This window comes from Elaeis guineensis, chromosome 4, assembly GCF_000442705.2.
Source record: "Elaeis guineensis isolate ETL-2024a chromosome 4, EG11, whole genome shotgun sequence".
Lineage (NCBI taxonomy): Eukaryota > Viridiplantae > Streptophyta > Magnoliopsida > Arecales > Arecaceae > Elaeis > Elaeis guineensis.
The window spans coordinates 9,455,195-9,474,447 of NC_025996.2; the positions used below are offsets into that span (position 1 = coordinate 9,455,195).

The 19,253-nt window shown below is 37.6% G+C and overlaps 1 protein-coding gene across 1 annotated transcript; it reads left to right on the top strand.

Moving 5' to 3' along the window:
• Positions 1-260: 260 nt before the first annotated feature.
• LOC105044009 (uncharacterized) lies at positions 261-17,785 on the top strand. The gene is made up of 23 exons (XM_010921775.4): positions 261-419; positions 546-816; positions 1,958-2,026; positions 2,096-2,233; positions 2,350-2,467; positions 3,694-3,776; positions 4,004-4,099; positions 5,888-6,056; positions 6,131-6,273; positions 6,351-6,437; positions 6,607-6,792; positions 8,185-8,352; positions 10,414-10,534; positions 10,612-10,681; positions 10,898-10,985; positions 11,067-11,187; positions 14,001-14,194; positions 14,279-14,387; positions 14,888-15,043; positions 16,469-16,571; positions 16,809-16,982; positions 17,274-17,419; positions 17,511-17,785. Exons 2-23 carry the CDS (start codon positions 583-585, stop codon positions 17,702-17,704), a joined length of 2,967 nt encoding a protein of 988 aa, XP_010920077.1. The 5' UTR covers positions 261-419; positions 546-582; the 3' UTR covers positions 17,705-17,785.
• The last annotated feature ends 1,468 nt before the right edge of the window (positions 17,786-19,253 follow it).

Below are 19,253 nucleotides of genomic sequence, written 5' to 3' on the forward strand. Positions count from 1 at the left end.
CTTCACGAGTGCGCCGCACAAAAGGTGTGATCCACGTGTAGTCTCGTGAATGCCGTTCTTTCCAACGAAACGGCTCATATCTGGACTAGCAGAGTCGCCAGCCTGCGCGAGAGCAAAGAAAAGGAACAAAGGGGAAAACCAACCTGACCAAAAAATAAATTTCAATACGATTCTCTCTCGTCGTTGCGGTGCGCCCTTCCGCCGCTCGTGCGCACGCGCACGTACGTATTATTATTATTCTTGCTAGCGAAAGAAAGGGTAGTGATGATGGAATAAAATATTCCACCACCTCTCAGAATCCGATCCTCCCTCCATCCAAGAAGTGCTCCTCGCCATCTACTTCCTTTAAATCTCCGGAAGCTGCCTCTCTCCCTCGGTTCTCGCCTCTTCCGATCCCCTCGCTGGGTTCGTCTCTTCAGGTGTCCTCTCTCTCCCGATTCCTGCTGCCATCCCGGTCCGATGGGTTCTTTTCTTGCTTATAGTAGCAATTACTGAGAATTTTAGAGGAGAGCGAGTTCTTGATTCCAGTAGTTTTTGGCGTGCAGGAGGTGGAGTTTGGGTGGTGGAGGAGTGGGTTTTGGGATGGACGGAGGGAGGGCCACCGCGGATGCCACCTCCGGGCGGATGGTCTTTGAGCCCATACTGGAAGAGGGGGTTTTCCGGTTCGATTGCTCGGGGAATGACAGAGATGCGGCGTTTCCGAGCATTTCTTTTGTTGATCCTAAGGCAAGGGAGACGCCAATCATGGTTCATAAGGTGCCGCAGTATATCCCTATGTTTCAACGTATTTATGGACAACAGATCGTCAAGATTCAGGTTTGCTGTCGTTTCTTTCAGTGATTTTGATTTCTGTAGCTGAAATGATGTAGGATTTAGTGTTTTTAATGCGAGACATTCTTATCTGGAAGGAATATAGCACTTGTTTGAACTTATATGTATATGATGATATCATAATGATGTGCAGTTTCCTGATAAGATTATAATGATGCGTATTCCTTGACAAATTGCTGTAGTTAAATTGATTGATAATGTGAAACTTAGTTGATGATCATGGTTCATATGTTGATTGATAATGTTAAACTGAGTTGATGATCATGCTTCCTATGTTGAAGCTAAACTTATGGTTCAGTATTGGCAATACATTTGGCACATCCGGCCATCCAACATGGCAGCCTCCAAAAGTCTAGGCATAGGGACGTGACATTTATCCTCAAAAAAATTAGAGACACCAGGACATGGCATAGGTATCTATGTATAAGTAACATGACATCCATATATTTATGCATGTATCATTGTTTTGATGCTTAGCCTGATTTAACATTACTTATGATGTGTTAAAATACTTAAATTGATGGTTAACGACACTTCACTTAGAGTGTCCATAAAATGGTAATAACTTTATATCAAAAACATAATGGCACTTTGCTTAAAGTGGCTAGCACTTTTAACTAGGAGTCTCCTCCATGGCACTCCAAAAAAAGTGCCAAGTTTCGGCACTTTTTTCATTGTCAACGAGATACCCCAGAGTGGAGTGTCTAGCTGTGGCATGATCCATCTTGCAGTGTCCAAGTGTCCAATACCACTGACACTTTAAGAAAACAAAAATTGGAGCATCTACGTAATATTATTAAGTTATGGAGGAAGGTTCTAGATGCTTTATAATAATTTGAAATCATACTTCTTTAAAATGAAGGAGAGAGGTGAATATGCATATATCCACATCTATTGTTTTTTCCTTTTTGTCTGCAATTATGCTTTGGTCATTCTGCAAATGCATAGAAAGTAGAATATATCTCTTCCATAATTTTTGTTTGAAATTAATAGTAATTTTCTTAGATCACGTATGTGAAACTTAACTATTTTAGTTGTATATTTGGAGATTATATATTTATGTTAAATTTTATGATATTAATGTTTTTTGTGATGTTATTATATAATATGCATTTTTCTTGCACAGCTTCCTTCTGGATCATCCTTTTATGGAACTGGAGAAGTAAGTGGGCAGCTTGAGCGGACAGGCAAGCGGGTATGCTGTCTATCCAGTTACCTATGGTATCTACATTATCCAAGTACTTAACTCCTATGGTCATTTCAGATTTTTACATGGAACACGGATGCTTGGGGTTTTGGTCCAGGAACCACATCCCTCTATCAGTCACATCCTTGGGTTCTAGCTCTTCTACCAGATGGAAAGGCATTGGGTGTTCTTGCTGACATAACTTGGCGTTGTGAGGTTGGGCAAGATTCCTTCCTTCTGTAGATGGATCTACCGGACTCATTCATGTTTTGGTTTCACCTCTAAAGTGATGCCGAATTCTATTAGTCTAGTGATCAATTTTTTTTTGACAGGTTGACTTACGGGAAGATTCCATGATAAAGTTTGTGGCAATGGGTGTTTACCCTGTAATCACATTTGGCCCACTTGAGACACCTACTGATGTCCTGATGTCGCTGTCTCATGCAATTGGTTATTTTCTTAAAACCATTTCCCACTTTTCTAGATATTATTTAAAACACTTTAATCTATTTCATAGATTTGAATTTATGTGCTGTCTCTATTTGCATTTGTTGTGTACTTAGATTACTACATATCCAATTCAATTTTTTATGACAGGAAAAATTCGAATCCAGCAGGACATTTTTCGTGATTATTGTTCATGTATATATATATTTTTAAAGGCCAAATGAAGATTACTTTGTTGAATTAAATTAGTGATTGATTGCTTTTCAGCACGTGTTTTAAATAGCATCTTTGATAACTTCTAGGTCATAGAGCTAATTGCTTAAGAAAGTTGATTAGTGAACTTGCTGGTGAACAGAACAGTGCAATATTATTAGTCTAATTGTCCAATGAGAAATCTATGACCACAAGTAGGTTCCTCACACAAACCAGGGTGGTCGTAACTGAACTTTTTCGGGTGATCAACTTGAAATTGAAAATTGGAACTAATGATCTCCTGTCATGTGGTGAAGACTGTTTAGAGGGGATGTTGACAACAATACCTACCCTACAATAGATAATAATAATTAATGGAAGGATCTGGCAGCATGTCCCCAAATTCAGTAACGTGTTAATGGGAGGCCAATATCTGGATTCAATGAAAAGTACATGATTTTGTATTGAATTCCACATCAGTGCAGTGGTTCACTGCAAGAACAATAGCTTAATGTAAAGGGTTGAATTTGGCCGTGGCCTCTCTCCTATGGCATTTACTGAACATACATACCACCAATATATTTACATTGGGAGACTTTGGTAAACAAACAACAAAATATTCTATTTTTCTTATCAACTGTTTCTGAAAGTACCTAAATTATACTGGCAGTTTTATGCAAAATTATGTCTTTTTTCTTTCCCTATATGATGTCATTTGCATTGTCCTCTTGATTCTTATCTGTTCTATTATATATTGTGAACTCCCAAGTGCTCTGTTCATGAAGCACCTTGCTTCCGTGGCTTGATGTACATGCATTGTACGTAGTACATACCATCCTTCAGTAGTTTCTACATTATAACATTCAACTATAACATATGTAAGTATCTGAAGCAACAGTTAGTATAAAAATCGAACTTTGTCGAATCATATAAACTTGCTGATTTGCTCATGATAGTTGACATTTCTCTTGTGATCTATATTGCTTTTACCATTACAATTTGGTTTCCATATCTATTCTTCTCCATTAAAATTTTAGGAACCATTTTTATGCCTCCAAGATGGTCACTTGGATATCATCAATGTCGTTGGAGCTATGACTCTGCTGCAAAAGTTCTCAAGGTACTTTGATATTAGTCATGTAACTTGCACATTGCTTCTTTTGTCTACATTTTATTTTTTTTGGCGGGGGTGGGGGTTTGCAACTGGTTTAATTGTTTTCCTTTGTTTATCTGAATGAAATATGGTAGCTCTTGGACCCTGGTATGGCCATAAGATTAAGTTTATTTTGATAAATATGTGCTGGCTTTTGCTTCTGATGTTCATACATTGGCTTTATCCTGTTACAGGTCGCCAGAACATTTCGAGAGAAACACATACCTTGTGATGTCATATGGATGGACATTGACTATATGGATGGCTTTCGATGTTTTACATTTGACAAAGTATGTTCCTTCATACTAAGCTTGGATGTAATATTCAGTCATTATTGTTTATGTTTATAGTCACCATCACAGGTTTTGTTTAGAGACTTAATTTTTTTGATCTTTTTCAGATCAGGCTTATGTTGTGGCAGATATGAAAAGAATAGGCTGCTTGTATCATAGTTCAAGTTGCTAGCAAATAGAGATTAATTACAACTAGACAACTAAATGCAAAAAATAATCTCATTCATTATTTAGAAACATGTTTTGTAAACATCCATGCTATAGATTTTTCATGTTTATGTGCATGTGGATACTTGTATAACATACTAATGTTGGAGTTGTTTGTTTTCAAATGATGGTTTTAGTTATCAGATTGTACTGGCCAGTAGGGAAATCAGTACCTTGTAGGGCCCTCCAAACTGAGTTTGGTGCCAAGGGTTGTGCTGTACTGACACTTGGTAGGGGTTGTACCAGTTGGATTCCAGTATGGGCATCGGAAACATTCCATTTAATTGTTTATTACATCTTGACAATATTGAACCTCATGGAAGATTAACACTTGCAATAATTGATATTTCAAGCAGTCTGATATCATGTATCATGCTGTATTTGATGTATTTTTGGTGTTTCATGTTTTTTGCATGTATGCAAAGGAAAGTCTTTTGGTTTACTGTGGTTGCACTTGCGCAAAATTGGAATTTCATGTTGAGACTCCATGTACTAACTGTTTTCTTGCATTTCTCTAACCAAAGCAGCCATCAAACTGATCCCTTGCAGAGATAATCTCCCTGTCCTGGTGGACCAAAATTTTATCATGAGGCAAAAATAAAACCTCAAGCATGCATTTGATTGACTAATTACAGAGCAACGGAGCATTTTTGAAAATGCATGCTATGAATGCTGTAGAATAATTTTCTAGTTGTACTAAGATTTTCAACATTTTTATCATGGAATAAATACTAATCAGCCTTTATCCATCTTCTTCTGATTGGTAATCATAGCTGCATAATTGATCACTGATGCATGATGATATACATAACAGGTGTCAAAGTTTGCATGTGGCTCTATGAGAAGTTTAGTAATTGTTACAACCTTCTATTGAGATTGATCAATATCTTCAGTTTTTTTTCTTTCTTTGTTTCTTTATTTTCTTCTTTTTCTAACTTAACAATCTTTCACGAAAAATACATTTTTATCAAATATTTGAATAAAAATCATAAGCATACCCATCAAAGCTTGTTCTGCCTATTTGGGAGTGGCTTGTTAATATGCATTTGCTGGGTCAAGTAATCACTTTTTTTTTTTGTAAAAAAAAAAAAGAAAAGAAAACTCTTCAGAGCACTATCAAGTGGCCATATCATAATTCCTTTTGGTCGGTTAGCTGATTTCTCTTGCTTCAGGAGCGAGTGAACCTTAAAAGGGACTAAAAATATCACCAGATCTTTGTAACTCCAGGCTTGCTAATGTATGTTCACAAATTTTCAGGTTTGCTTTTACCCCACATTAATGTTCATTGATTCTAGGATTTGTTTGCCGGTCATTTATTCTTCTAATTTGAGGTAATTGATGTCTGTATTTGCATTATGGGTGCATAAAGAACTTGAGGATCTATTACATTGCCTGCAAAAAGTGTGTAAAGAATAAAAGGTCTCATATGGCTTTACATGTGCGCATATCTGTTCACATACAGCTCTTATTTATGCTTAGATATGTTTATATGTAGAACATGATTAACTTTCTCATGTTTTCTGTAGATTTGGGGTAATTTCCCAAATGCACAGATTGTAATATTTGTTAGCATTGCAGGAATGCTTCCCTGATCCAAAATCCATGGTAAACAACCTTCATTCCATTGGCTTCAAAGCAATCTGGATGCTTGATCCTGGGATTAAACATGAAAAGGGTTACTTTGTCTATGATAGTGGTTCTCAAAGTGATGTCTGGATACTAAAAGCAGATGGGAAGCCTTTTGTTGGTAAGGTTTTCATTGAGTTTTGATATAAATTTGAGATTTGATGTTCATTATCCCTTTTGTATGCCATGTTCAAGGGGAAGTGTGGCCCGGCCCTTGTGCTTTTCCTGATTTCACACAAGAAAAAGCACGTTTTTGGTGGGCTAATCTAGTGAGGAACTTCATGTCTAATGGAGTTGATGGTATATGGAATGATATGAATGAGCCTGCTGTCTTCAAGGTAAATCTTAGAAAAGCTAACTTTATATTTTGCACTTTCTTTTATTAGTGATTGAAACTAACATTCTTGATTTGTAGTCGGTAACAAAAACAATGCCAGAGAGCAACATTCACAGAGGAGATACTGAACTTGGTGGTCGCCAAAATCACACTCATTATCACAATGTAATTCCTCAAGCTAATATTTTTTCTGCCTTTATTGGTTATGGTAACACAAATTTTAGTTAATCAATTTGTTTTCTTGATTCAAAGTAAAAAAATGAGTTTATAAGCTATCAAATTCTTGCTATAGTTATAGTTGGAGTATCAAGTTCTAATTTTCATCTCCATACAGGTTTATGGCATGCTGATGGCAAGATCAACTTATGAGGGAATGAAAATGGCTAGTGGGACTAAACGACCATTTGTTCTCACCAGAGCTGGGTTCATAGGAAGTCAACGTTATGCTGCAACCTGGACTGGAGATAACCTATCAAACTGGGAGCACCTACATATGAGTATACCTATGGTGCTTCAATTGGTAGGTTGATGCTTTTACTGATTCTTGAAGGATCCATGCTGCACAAAAAGCTACTATTTATACTAATATATGGTAGTATACTTGTGATAGAATTGAATAGCTTCAGTGACTAATAGAGGATTAAAAGTCACTCAGGACTATTTTCAGTCACTGGAGGTGGTTAAAGTAGTTGGCTTAGAGACATCCATCCATTTGTTTAGGATCTTGTAAATCGAAGGATGAAACTAATAATACATTTCTGCCACTTGGCCATCTTATTCCAAAGGTTACTAGTATTTGAGAGAATTACATACTGCTGTATGAAGTTCTTTTGTTGTTTGAATATCATGTATGAGAATTGTATGCGTTCTTTTCTTCTTTATGTATGTTGTGCTTACATCATGGTGCATAGTGAAAACTGCTTTTACTGTTTAACTTCGGGATGCAATCTGATAGTAAACCCATGTTTAGACTGCCAGTCTGTGTATGAGGATCCATGCCATGCTGTCATCTGCCTAAGTTCAAATCTTATGTTGAGGAAGAGAAATAGTAAGTGCACCTTTCAGGATTAGGTGTGAACTTGTCAAATTTCATGAATGATAATAAAAACTCTTTAGTTGTATGGGTATTACAGTGTGCATCAGATGTCATGGATTCTAGTGGATGTTGCATGGTAAGCAATTGCATACTCCTTGCCTTCCCATTTATAAACACAGCTTGCAGGGTGCATTTCATTTTTGGCGCCATCATAATGTTTGATGGTCGTATTTCTTGTAGCACACTCAATGATTTCGACTAACTGTATGTTCTGTTTCTCTCTCTGCAAAACATACCACACATGTTATGCAAGAAGGCTAGTTAATACACTGTAGCTTACTCCCTTTTGTCTCTGGCTCGGGACAAGCTATGATTTACCATGTGCCAGGTTCATGGAGATGACGTGACTGACATTGAATATCTGCTGTTGTCCATATCATGGGTTGATTCTTGCTGTTTATTGAACTTCTATATTAGGTTTCTCTTCTTTTCTGTTTGTTTTCTTATCCTTCATTATTTATGATGTGCAAAAGCTTACAGGATGTCAAAAACAATGTAGTTTGTAGTCTTGCTAGCTAACTTAAGTAATTACACACACACACACATACATATTGCCTTAAGAGGACTTCAGTATATATACAAATTTAAAAACCTGAGTACATCATCTGATTCTGTCATGGAGCTAGAAATGTTATGATATGCTACCAAAGAGGTGTCCTTGTCATATCTGTTATATGGCTCCACCAAATAAACAGTTCTGTTCTCCGACTTAGTTTTTGAAGTAGAAATTTCCTGTCAATCAGGAGTGTTTTCTAGTAGTTTGAATTTTGAGGTGTGCTACCTCCACTTGTGCTCAAGAGTTTGTTTTTGGGACAGGGGCTCAGTGGTCAGCCATTATCAGGACCAGATATTGGTGGGTTTGCTGGAAACGCAACTCCAAAACTTTTCGGCCGATGGATGGCAGTAGGTGCTTTGTTTCCCTTTTGTCGTGGGCATTCTGAGTCTGGGACCATCGACCACGAACCATGGTCTTTTGGAGAAGAGGTATGTGCTTATCCTTCAAATACTTTAAACCATCTATTATTGTTGCATGATCATTTGGTTAAATAGTGAGATTCTAGAACATAAACATTGATCACCCTTATTATTTTGAAACCATCGATAATCCAGAGTCCATAATGAAAACATTATCCAAAATATTTGCTCTTAGATATGTAGAACTTAGAAGCTTCAGGTGAATCTGAGAAGATTTGGAAGTTAGATTGCACTGACCTTTTTTTTTTTTTTAATTCAATACTGCAACACTGGCAGCTTTTTGATTCATGTAAAAAATGCAGTTGACATACAAACAATACTACTATATTGTCATTATTATTTAGTTCCATTTGATTTTTAGATGCTACTTCTACCTTTTTAATGCATATGCAGAGATGCTGACAAGAAAGTTTAATTAATCTTCATGCTTACAGTAAACAGTGGGAGATCACTCTATCTATTGTTTTGTTGCTTCATGAAATATAGCTCATCCATACCTTATGGCGAGCTTGCACTTTTTGATAACATCCATATCATGTTATTCTCTACTGCTGCATTCTTTTGTGACATACTGGATGTTGTAGAAGAAATTTATTTGTGTCTCAAAGAACAGGCAAATGTATCCATTTCCAACTTGTGAAATTATCTGCTTGGATCAGTTTGAATGTGCACATCCACCTCTACGGGCACCATCGATGTCTGCCCAACCATGATGAAAGGGTGGATGGTTTGGCATAATCAGCATCTGCTTATCAAAAACCCTTAGTCCTAGATACTCCATATAAGGCCATTAATGATAGTTATGGTCATTTATAAATATTGGGGGGCCTTAATAGTGCAAGCAGATTCACAATGCTGTCAATATTGAGTTTGAATTGTGACTAGACCCTGGTATTGGTCATGCCAGGCCAAGCCAGAGCTGGGTATCAAGATAAAACCTGCTGGCTCGAGCCCATCCTGGCTTGACCTCTCTAGTTTTCAAAGCCTGATTTTGCCCAGCTCAACCTGATAAGACCCTAACTCTAGTTTTCAGTGTAACCATGCAAGGCAGATGGCAGGGGGGATACAGAGGGACTGGAGGGAGGGAGGAGGAGGGGGGGATGGATGATGGTGGGGTCAGGCATACTGACAGTGGTGGTTGTGGCAGCGATGTGTGTGTGTGTGTGAGAGAGAGAGAGAGAGAGAGACCAACCAACAGAACTTTTACTTCTTTAATTAAGATGTACATTTAATTGAGATGGCAAAAAAAAGAGGCCTGGTTTGTTTCTGGGCCAAACAATAGCTTAAACATACAGTTTTATGTTTGACTAAGACTCTGGACTCGGATTTTGAACTGCATTAACGAAAAACAAACCTGATATTAATTCAATTTACCCAAACCTAGCTGATTTGACAGAACTTTTTTAACTTAAAATGTGGAACTGTCATATGCTAAGGAAAATTTCAAATTGGTTTGGTTTTTATTTGGTCAACCTGCAGCTGAGCTGGTTTGGATAAATTTGAGCTTAAACAGTAACCACTGCATATAACATAAAAGAAAGAGATTCTAAATTGGTTTAATTTTAATTTGGTCAGCGCATATCTATCCCAGTTTGGACTCCATGTAGATTCCTCTAGTAAGAAACTGATAAAACTGGATGTAAAGACCTGAATCTGACTTGGTTTAAGTTTATATATTTTTGCCAGACACAGTTCCTAGATAAAGATTGTATAGTTGTATATTCTTCCCCTGGATCGAACCAAGGCAGGCAGGTCTGGTAAAAATTCGCCAGTCCTAAGAATTACTGCTCCAAAAGATACAGAGAGCATTAGGATATTATGCAGTTGCCAGAAGTGCTTCTGCAGCTTCCTGTGAACCTAGATTTACTAGTCACCTTAAGGTTGTTTGACGTGCTAGCATCATTGACGGTAAAGTTATTTGTTTATTCAAGGGGAACATAGGCCCTATCATCTGTTAATTAGCGCTCTTTTTTTTTTTATCCTCTTCATTTTGGTCTCGGAGTTCTGGCATTGATGTTCTTTTTTGATATATCTTAGCTTCTTTAATCATATTCTGTTTTCATTTTATAGTGTGAAGAAGTATGCCGCCTTGCATTGATGAGGCGCTATCGGCTTATACCACACATATATACTCTTTTCTATATGGCTCATACAAAAGGAACTCCTGTTGCGGCTCCCACTTTTTTTGCTGGTATACTCCTATTCTTAGAAACCAATTTCTGTAGGCCATGGTTAGTGGAGGTCTTGATGCTCAGTTGGCTTATGCAGATCCACGAGATTCTCGTTTGAGGGCGGTTGAAAATTCCTTTCTGTTGGGACCACTTTTAATTTGTGCCAGGTATTACTTTCTTTGAATCTAAATATATATTTTCTTCCTTTGTATATTTTAGGATGTTACAGATCCTTAAATTTTTTGGAAGAACGAAACGTGTGTTTTATAATACTATATTCTTAATCATTTCCTTGTATAGAAAGTAAAAGAATGCTGTACTTTTTCTAATACTAGAAAACTTCTTTTATAATTTTTTTTATAATCTTGATACATTGTCAACAGCACTGTACCTGAGCAATGTTCACATGAACTGTCACATGTGCTGCCAAATGGAATCTGGTTGCGCTTTGATTTTGGTGATTCACATCCAGTATGTTTATGTAATCCAAAATATTTGGTTCATAGTAAGGAAGAAATTGTTTTACTAACATTTATTTGTATAAAAATTCAGGATTTGCCAACTTTCTATCTGCAAGGTGGTTCAATTATCCCTACAGGTCCTCCTCTTCAACATGTCGGCGAGGCAAAACCAACTGATGAGATATCACTCATTATTGCTTTAGACAAAGATGGTATATTGCTATCATCTACTTTTGACATGATATCCCTTGAATCATAAATGTAGTTGTTGCATTTTGAAACTAGATCCAGCATAAAATTACCCATCTGAACCAGTTAATTCAAACCTGGGTTAAGATACTGTACCTGAAACTAATTGGTGAGGGGTTTGGATTATGTCAGGTTCTGGTTGGATGCAATTGCATTGCCATGTTCATGATGTTTGGTACATCGATAATTGAATGCAAGAAACTTCAAATATGAGGATCTGGACACTGAACTAGAGCTAGGTGATAAACACCAGCATAAACAATGAGCTAGGTGGCTAGTATTGTTATAATGTTTCATGTCATAGGACAAGCATGGAGCCAAAAAAGATCATCTTGAATTAGACAAATTGGTGATCTATACCCTTGAAAGAGTCCTCCACTAGCCATCATCTGCATTCCCACATTTTTTTACAATGCTTCCTTTGGTGTGACATTTTAATATGAATAAGCTGGTTTTGTTTTCTGGTGACTCCTCGTTATGTAGGTCTTCACATGGATAATTGTTGAAATAAATATTTATTTGATAGACTGTGTTGCTCGAAGACTAAGAAGAGGGATGATGTTGGAAAGTACTCAGTGCTCACCTTATGATATAATGGATAAACTATGGATTACTTGTTCCAAACTAAACTTTTCCACGATATATTATTGCTTATTTTTAAGATGTTCATGAATCTATTGTTCCTAGCTAGGGGTCCAAGTGGTTCTCCTATACCTGGATCTGACCCATCTTTGAAGTATAAACCCGAAGGCAGGGCATAAGCCTGCATAAACCCCATCTTTGGTCTGGTTAATTATGGATTTTGAAAAATTAGACCTGACCAGATCTTATAATGCACCCTCATTAGATCTGATGTACATTAGTTAAAAGGTGTTGGGGATGTCTGGCCAAGACACCACCTTCACAGGATCTTTTCGATATCACGCATCGCAGCAGGAAGAAAGAAGAAATAAAACAGAAACACAATCAAATACGTGGATCAGCCAAAAGGCTCGTCTCCACGGGGCATGCAAGCTTTACTATGAAAAAAGAAAAAATTACAAGAGGAGATGACACCCTCAACCCTCATACACCCAATCTCTCTCAACAAGTTCTCTCTCACAAAAGCTCTCTCTAGGAAGATCTTTTGAATCTCTGAAGTGACCGTTGTCTACTGCTTGACAGTCTGCCTGAAGTTCCCTACCTCTGCTCTCTGACGGCTCTTCTCGGTCTGCTGCTGCTGCTCTAAGTCCTTGGCTGAACACACCATGCCATGCCATAGCTCTACTAGGCTCTCTGTTGCCCATAGGGGCCTTTAAAGCCCTCAAACCCAATCAGCATCGGAGTTGCATCTCGATCAGGACTCCAACAACTTCTCGATCGTCCAATCAGCACTGCAAGGACCTCCATGTCGTCTGATCACGTCTTAGATTGAAGACTGGCTATTGGATCGTGTCTCATCGTGCCAGATCACGCCTCTGATCTCCCTGGGATGGCTTACAGCTATCCAATCGCGATCGCAATCATCCGTAGCCACCTGATCGCACACTGATCCACGAGAACCCCTCATGAGCCACGAAAAACCACCTGAAAACACTGTTGGTCCACCGTGGACTGCGAGAAACCAGATGGGAAACGCCTTGGTGGTCCATGCTCCCTTTGTGAATCGGCGGTCCATGATGGACCGCATGAAGACACCTCACAGGCTGCACTCTCGCATGCCTGCTGGGCCGGCCCGTGCACCCGCTGGGCCTGGCCCATGCGTCTACAGGCCCGCGCGCTTTGTGGGCCCGTCTGCCGTTCGTAGGCCCTACCAGCTCATCTCCTCGCCTTCTTTCGCATGTAACTTCTCTATCGGGACTCCGTTTAGGCTATTTTTGGACTCGTTGGACTCCGTTCATCATCCTGGATCTCGCTGTGGGCTTAATGTGGACTGAATCTCGAGACGTCAAATCTTAACAAAAGGTTTGTGTCTAGCCCCTAAAATTTAGGTGCAACATGAAGCTTGTTTGAAAAGAGAACCAATTTGACTTGAGTCACCATTTGAACATGTCAGATCTGCGTCAACCTGGACGTCGGGTCCATGTTTATTTGATTGATTTTTTGTTGGTTATGGGAGTAACAAACATGAATATGTGAACAGTCACAACTGGATCAATATGGGGCCAGCTGCTTGTGTCATCATGCAATGGTTCATGATATCTAAGGTGTGAAGCAGAATAACGACCAACGTACTTGGTGGGCCAAAAGCACAATCATTCTCATCTAATGATATTGTTATGACATTCTATAGCAGTTCAGCAGTTCAGCACCTTGTATCATTATATGTTGGTGCTTCACACTTTGATTGTGCCTGCTAGTTGATCAAAATTGGCTTATTTCTCAGTTTAAGTTCTTTATATTTTCTTTTTTCTTCGTGGGAAATCTTGCAAAATATACCATTGCCACTTGGGCAAGGGGGTGGGGGGTTCAATCCCTGCTGGATCAGCTTCCCAAGATTGTTAGGGTAGAAAAAGTTGGGCGTAGCCTCTCCTAGACTTGAATAAGAAATCTGCAAAATACTTTTCCCCCTCGCTTTTAGGTTCAGCCTTTTTTCCTGTTTACATTGATTTTCACTGCACTAATATCCAAAAATCAATATATTTTACAACTCATGAGAGGGAGTTTTCTACCAACTATCTTTGTCAAACTATCCTGAAAAAAAGTATTAAGCATCTAGAATTAAGAAATGATACCCTAGTCGATCATAAATTACGTGTTCTTTTTCTGCACCATAACTGCAGTTATCTTTCCCCAGGGAAAGCTGAAGGTGTTGTCTTCGAAGATGATGGTGATGGATATGAGTACACTCAAGGGAATTATCTCTTAACATATTATGTTGCCGAACTGCATTCTTCACTGCTGAAAGTTAAAGTATCCAAGACTGAAGGATCATGGAAGAGGCCTAAACGTGCTCTCCATGCACAAATACTGCTGGGAGGAGGTGCCGTGGTATGTTTTGTGTTCAGATGTTAAGTCATTTTAGATATCCTAATGATGTGAAATTTTGAGCTTTTCTTTAATTGTAAAATTCAGATTGATGCACGGGGTGTTGATGGAGAGGAACTACAGATTACAATGCCTCCAGAATCTGAAGTGTCTGACTTGGTGGCAGCCAGTGAAAATCAGTACCAAATGCGCTTGGGTAATGACTTCTCCATGATGCTGCCATATTTTTCTCTTCATGTTTTGAAGCTTTAGAAAGGCATGTTGATGAAGTAGCAGAACTACCATCAGAATAAAAGTACTAGTGGCTTAATGGCATTTGTTGTTGTTACTCTCATAGGCACTCATGGGACTGATGCTGTTGCAGGTCATCAATTGTATGATTATTGTTTAGTGTTTTGTGAAATCCATGTTTTTGTTGGTTGAAAATCCTCCCCCATCATGTCTAGTAACATTAGCTGTTAGACATCAGGTGCTTGGATTTTACCCTGCAAAATTATACAGGATAGGGTTGTGGAGATTGGGGATCCTATGTGGTGATCTTTTGGGTACATACATTTTGCTCTGGTGATTTGTGAGTTTTTGTGTTTTACATAATTTTCCCATTGAGTTGATTTGGATGCACTTCTGCTGTTGAAGTTGAAGATTAGCATGTGATTGTTTAGTCACCATGCTCATATGGTTAACTGATTGATGCAGAAAAGGCCAAGTGTATCCCAGATGTAGATAGGCTTTCAGGACAAAAGGGCATTGAGCTCTCGAAGACCCCTGTTGAACTAAAGAGTGGTGACTGGGTTCTTAAAGTGGTTCCTTGGATTGGGGGTCGAATTATCTCTATGACTCATCTTCCTTCTGGTAAGTTGTGCAGTTACTAGCTTTTTCTTCAAGCTAATAATAGTAAAAATATGTTACGGTATTCGCTTGATGTCACACCTGTTCTTCATGAACTTTTGAATGCTGCCAATTTTTTTCCTCTTTGTTTTTCTCGTTAGGTATACAGTTCTGTTTGATTAGCTTTCATTCTCTCTTGAATGAGATACTTGAATTTGGTTTTGAATAGGGTGAAAAAGGAGACATAAGCAGTAGTGGCACATATGACTTGTTTGTATAAATGTGTTTTGTATGCTTCCACTCAGTAAATTGAAAGAAAATTGCTACAAGTGAAATAACATCAGACCAATAAATTCAAGAACATTATCACTATTAGTTAAGATAATGTACTTTTGTACATAAATTTTGATATCAATAGTGTCTACTTGCAAAAATTTCATACTTATATGATTACAGTTTTAAAAAAGAATTTTTGTCTTTAATGGCACTATATTTCAGTATTCTTAGTTGTAATTTTCCAAGGTTAGAAGGGTTGATTTATGCTGTATGCGGTTACATGAGACCACCTGGAAACTATTGAAGTACGCAAGGTTTTGATAATGGCTAAGGATGTGGTTCAGTAATGGGTTGAGTACCCTTTTTTTTCCCTTTTGGTGAATGGGTCAAGGGTTTTTCATTCTGAATCAACACAATCCATTGCCACATTTCCATACTATGACACACAGGGAGATAGTGATGCATATTTATATAAGCTTAATCGGACTTTACTTTCTATAAAATGTTCTTTCTTTTTATGATTTAATTTAAATTTAAGGTTCAAGGTTTGTTTAGCAATTTTAAGGGTTAGCAATGCATGTCCAAGCATGATTCAGAATGCATGATGCTTTTGTACGTACTAAACATGTTTAAACGTTGAGAACTACTCTATTCATTATTTTACAGCAAACCGAGCATAGACAAATGACAATATTTCTTCAGTTGTATCTGTACATCTTTCGTGTATCCTTGTTGGTTTCACTCTCTTGCACTTGATCTTGTCAATAATTGGGACACAATGACATGGAAGAATAATATGGTATATCTGCAACTGTCATAGAACATGGCACGTTATATTTTAAATTTTCTATTTTGCTGATGCTGTTATACTTGGGCTAATTTATGGATTAAATAGAAAGTAAAAGCTTATAGATGTCAACGTCAATGTGATGAACCATTCCAATTATTTCTACATGAAGCCTAATATCACATCTAGAAGATTAGACTAGTTTATTGCATTTTTATTTCTTTTTTCTAATGGCCTCTGATGCAATGGTGCTTATCCCATGTGTTCAAGATATGCTTGTTAGATTTGTAAACTGGTAGACAGGTTTTACTTAAATTGGAACCTAGTTGTGGTGTCATTAGGATTTAATTTGAAATTAGCTGCTCTGTTTGGATGATTTCTTTTAGGTACCCAATGGCTTCACAGCAGAGTTGAAGTTGATGGATATGAAGAATACAGTGGTGCTGAATACCGGTCTGCTGGATGCTCAGAGCAATATAAAGTTGTGCAGTAAGGCTATTGATGAACTCATCTTTGATCTTTTATTTCTGTTAAGCAATAGCGCACTGTACGGCATTTGGTTCGCGTTTATTGTTGAGGTCAATTAGTTGTAGTTGTGACAATTATCAGCATAAGGCTATTACAAAATCTTTGACCAAACAATATTTCAAATAACTGCTGCACCTTTGGTTATGATGCATGTTTCCATTTATAATGAATAAATATAACAAGAAGCTGTATTTGTAGGAGAAATCTTGAACAATCAGGAGAAGAGGAATCACTTTGCTTAGAAGGGGATATTGGTGGCGGGTTAATTCTCCAGCGCCAGATATCTTTTCCAGAAGATGATCCAAAGGTTATCCAAATTGATTCTAGAATTATAGCCCAAAATGTGGGAGCTGGTTCTGGTGGATTTTCAAGGTTAGCAGTAACCATATATGTTTGCTTATCAGGATTAGTACTGTTGTTCCAAAAATCTCTTGAACCTGGTGACTCATTTCTGGAATAATGAACTTAGTGCAAGTTGTGTCATTTTATGTCAAGTGTTTTTAGATGCTTTATTATTCAATTGTACAGGTTATTTAGTTCTGGAACTGTGGAACATGTTTGGTTCTATAATCTGGGTTATCTAATTGTTGTCTGACAAGCTAGTTCTACAAAACTTTATATTCTTGTCTGCTAATAACTTGTTGAAGTCCCTTTGTTCTGAAGGTTGGTTTGTTTGCGCGTGCACCCAACGTTCACTCTTCTGCACCCGACTGAAGTTTTGGTTGTATTCAATTCCGTTGATGGTTCAAAGCATGAAATAGGCCCTGAATCTGGAGAGCAATCATTTGAGGGGAATCTCCTCCCAGATGGTAATACTTTTCATCTTTTGACCTCTATGCTGACAGTGATGGTGTTCAACGAATGTGAGTTGACTTTTGTCTTCTTTCCACTTGCATTCAGGGGAATGGATGCTGGTTGACAAATGTGCAGGACTGAGTCTCGTTAATCGCTTTGACCCAAGCCAGGTAAGCAAATGCATGGTGCACTGGGGATCTGGAACAGCTAATCTAGAGTTGTGGTCTGTAGAGAGGCCAGTGTCTAAAGACAGCCCTTTGAGGATTTGTCATGAATATGAGGTGAAGCAAAGCTTATAACTCCCAATTATTGCTTGTTGTGGATTTGCGAGAAAAGATTGTATGATTTTTAATGGGATGATAAAGAAGGATTTCTCTTCAGTCTTTTAGACCCATGCGAATAATGGTATTTGAGGCCGCTTTTGGTAGAGGGGATAAGTGGAGAGATATATCGTCAAACAACTCAAAACACTTGAAGAGTAAACTTATTTCCGTTGAGTGCAAAAAGAAAGGGGAAGGGATAATTCTGTTTTGTTATTTTGGCAGAACAGAGTTATCTCGCGCATTAGAGGAAGCTTGTCCCCTCCAATTATTTTGCTTCTATCTACTCTTTAAACATTCAAAAAGAAGAGGACAATTTTGCCCTTGTAATAAAACTAAACTATTTTGAATTTGATGCACTCATTTATTCTCCACTTGTTCTTCCAACCAAATGCTAAAACGAGACTTTAATTTCGTGGAAGTCTATCTCGTCTGGAGCACGAGAGATTCATTTAAAATTTGTCCTCTCTATCAAATGCAACCTTAGGCTCTTTGCCATCTGATAAAAACGTGCTCATGGAACAGTTTGCCTACCCACACCTTTTGCAACCCTTCCCTTGTGCGTGCACGTGTGCTTACGTGCGTGTATGCATTCATGTGCATGGTATCATGCGATGGGTTCCCTCCAAAGCATGTTACAAGGGTTAGTTTGCAACGCGGTTGATTTTTTTTTGCTTCTAAATAAAAAATTAAAAAAGTAGTTTTATATTTTTTAAATTAAAAATATAAATATATTTAGTAGGGTCGATTTTAGAAGTTATAAATATGGAAATGATGATAATAGTGGTGATAATATTAGTTGCAAGGTAAAATGGTAGTGCAGCAATGATAATAATGGTAGAGGGTTGGCGATGATGGTGGCAGTAAGGAGGTAGATAGTATTGGCAGATGATGGTGAGCGAGGTGGGTGGTATTGGTGGTGAAGACAATGATAGTATTTGAACAAAAGTGGTATTGGTGGTGAAGACAATGATAGTATTTGAACAAGATGGTGTTATGATGGTATAAAGATAGTGCCATAATGATAGTAAAATTTGAGTTTTTAATTTTTAAATATTAATTATAAGGATTTCTTACTTTCTATTTTAGATTAATAAAAATAATTTTTGAAAGATTAAAAATTACATTAATGATATGAAACATATGTTTTGTCTTGATTTCTATATTTTAAAAATAAAAAATAAAAAAAATAATGTCAAATAAGCAATTAATATTTTCATACAGTAAAAATTTGCTAGAATGCTAACATTCTTGGTGCGCTAGGAATATTTATAGCTTTCGCGTGCACATGGATCCCTAACATTCATTTATTCGTTTTGTATTTGAGCAACAGCTATATAAAAGGTTCCATCCTAGGTACAGGGCTTGCATTTCTTGGGCGCGGTTTCTCTCTCAAAAATTCAAGAAAAAAAAAAAAAAAAGAGGGCACGTTCTAGGTCCAATGTACTCCAATGGCATTAAAAACTATCTTTTTAAGATATGTGCATAACACGTAAGGCCACGAATCTCAAAATGCAAAGTAAATAGA

What these genes read in the sequence shown, in the direction of transcription:
- LOC105044009 (XM_010921775.4), top strand. Translation starts at nt 583, where the DNA reads ATGGACGGAGGGAGGGCCACCGCGGATGCCACCTCCGGGCGGATGGTC. An exon ending in CTGCTGCAAAAGTTCTCAAG is followed by an intron (nt 3,777 to 4,003) that starts GTACTTTGATAT and finishes ATCCTGTTACAG; the next exon opens with GTCGCCAGAACATTTCGAGA. An exon ending in TCAGTACCAAATGCGCTTGG is followed by an intron (nt 14,388 to 14,887) that starts GTAATGACTTCT and finishes TGATTGATGCAG; the next exon opens with AAAAGGCCAAGTGTATCCCA.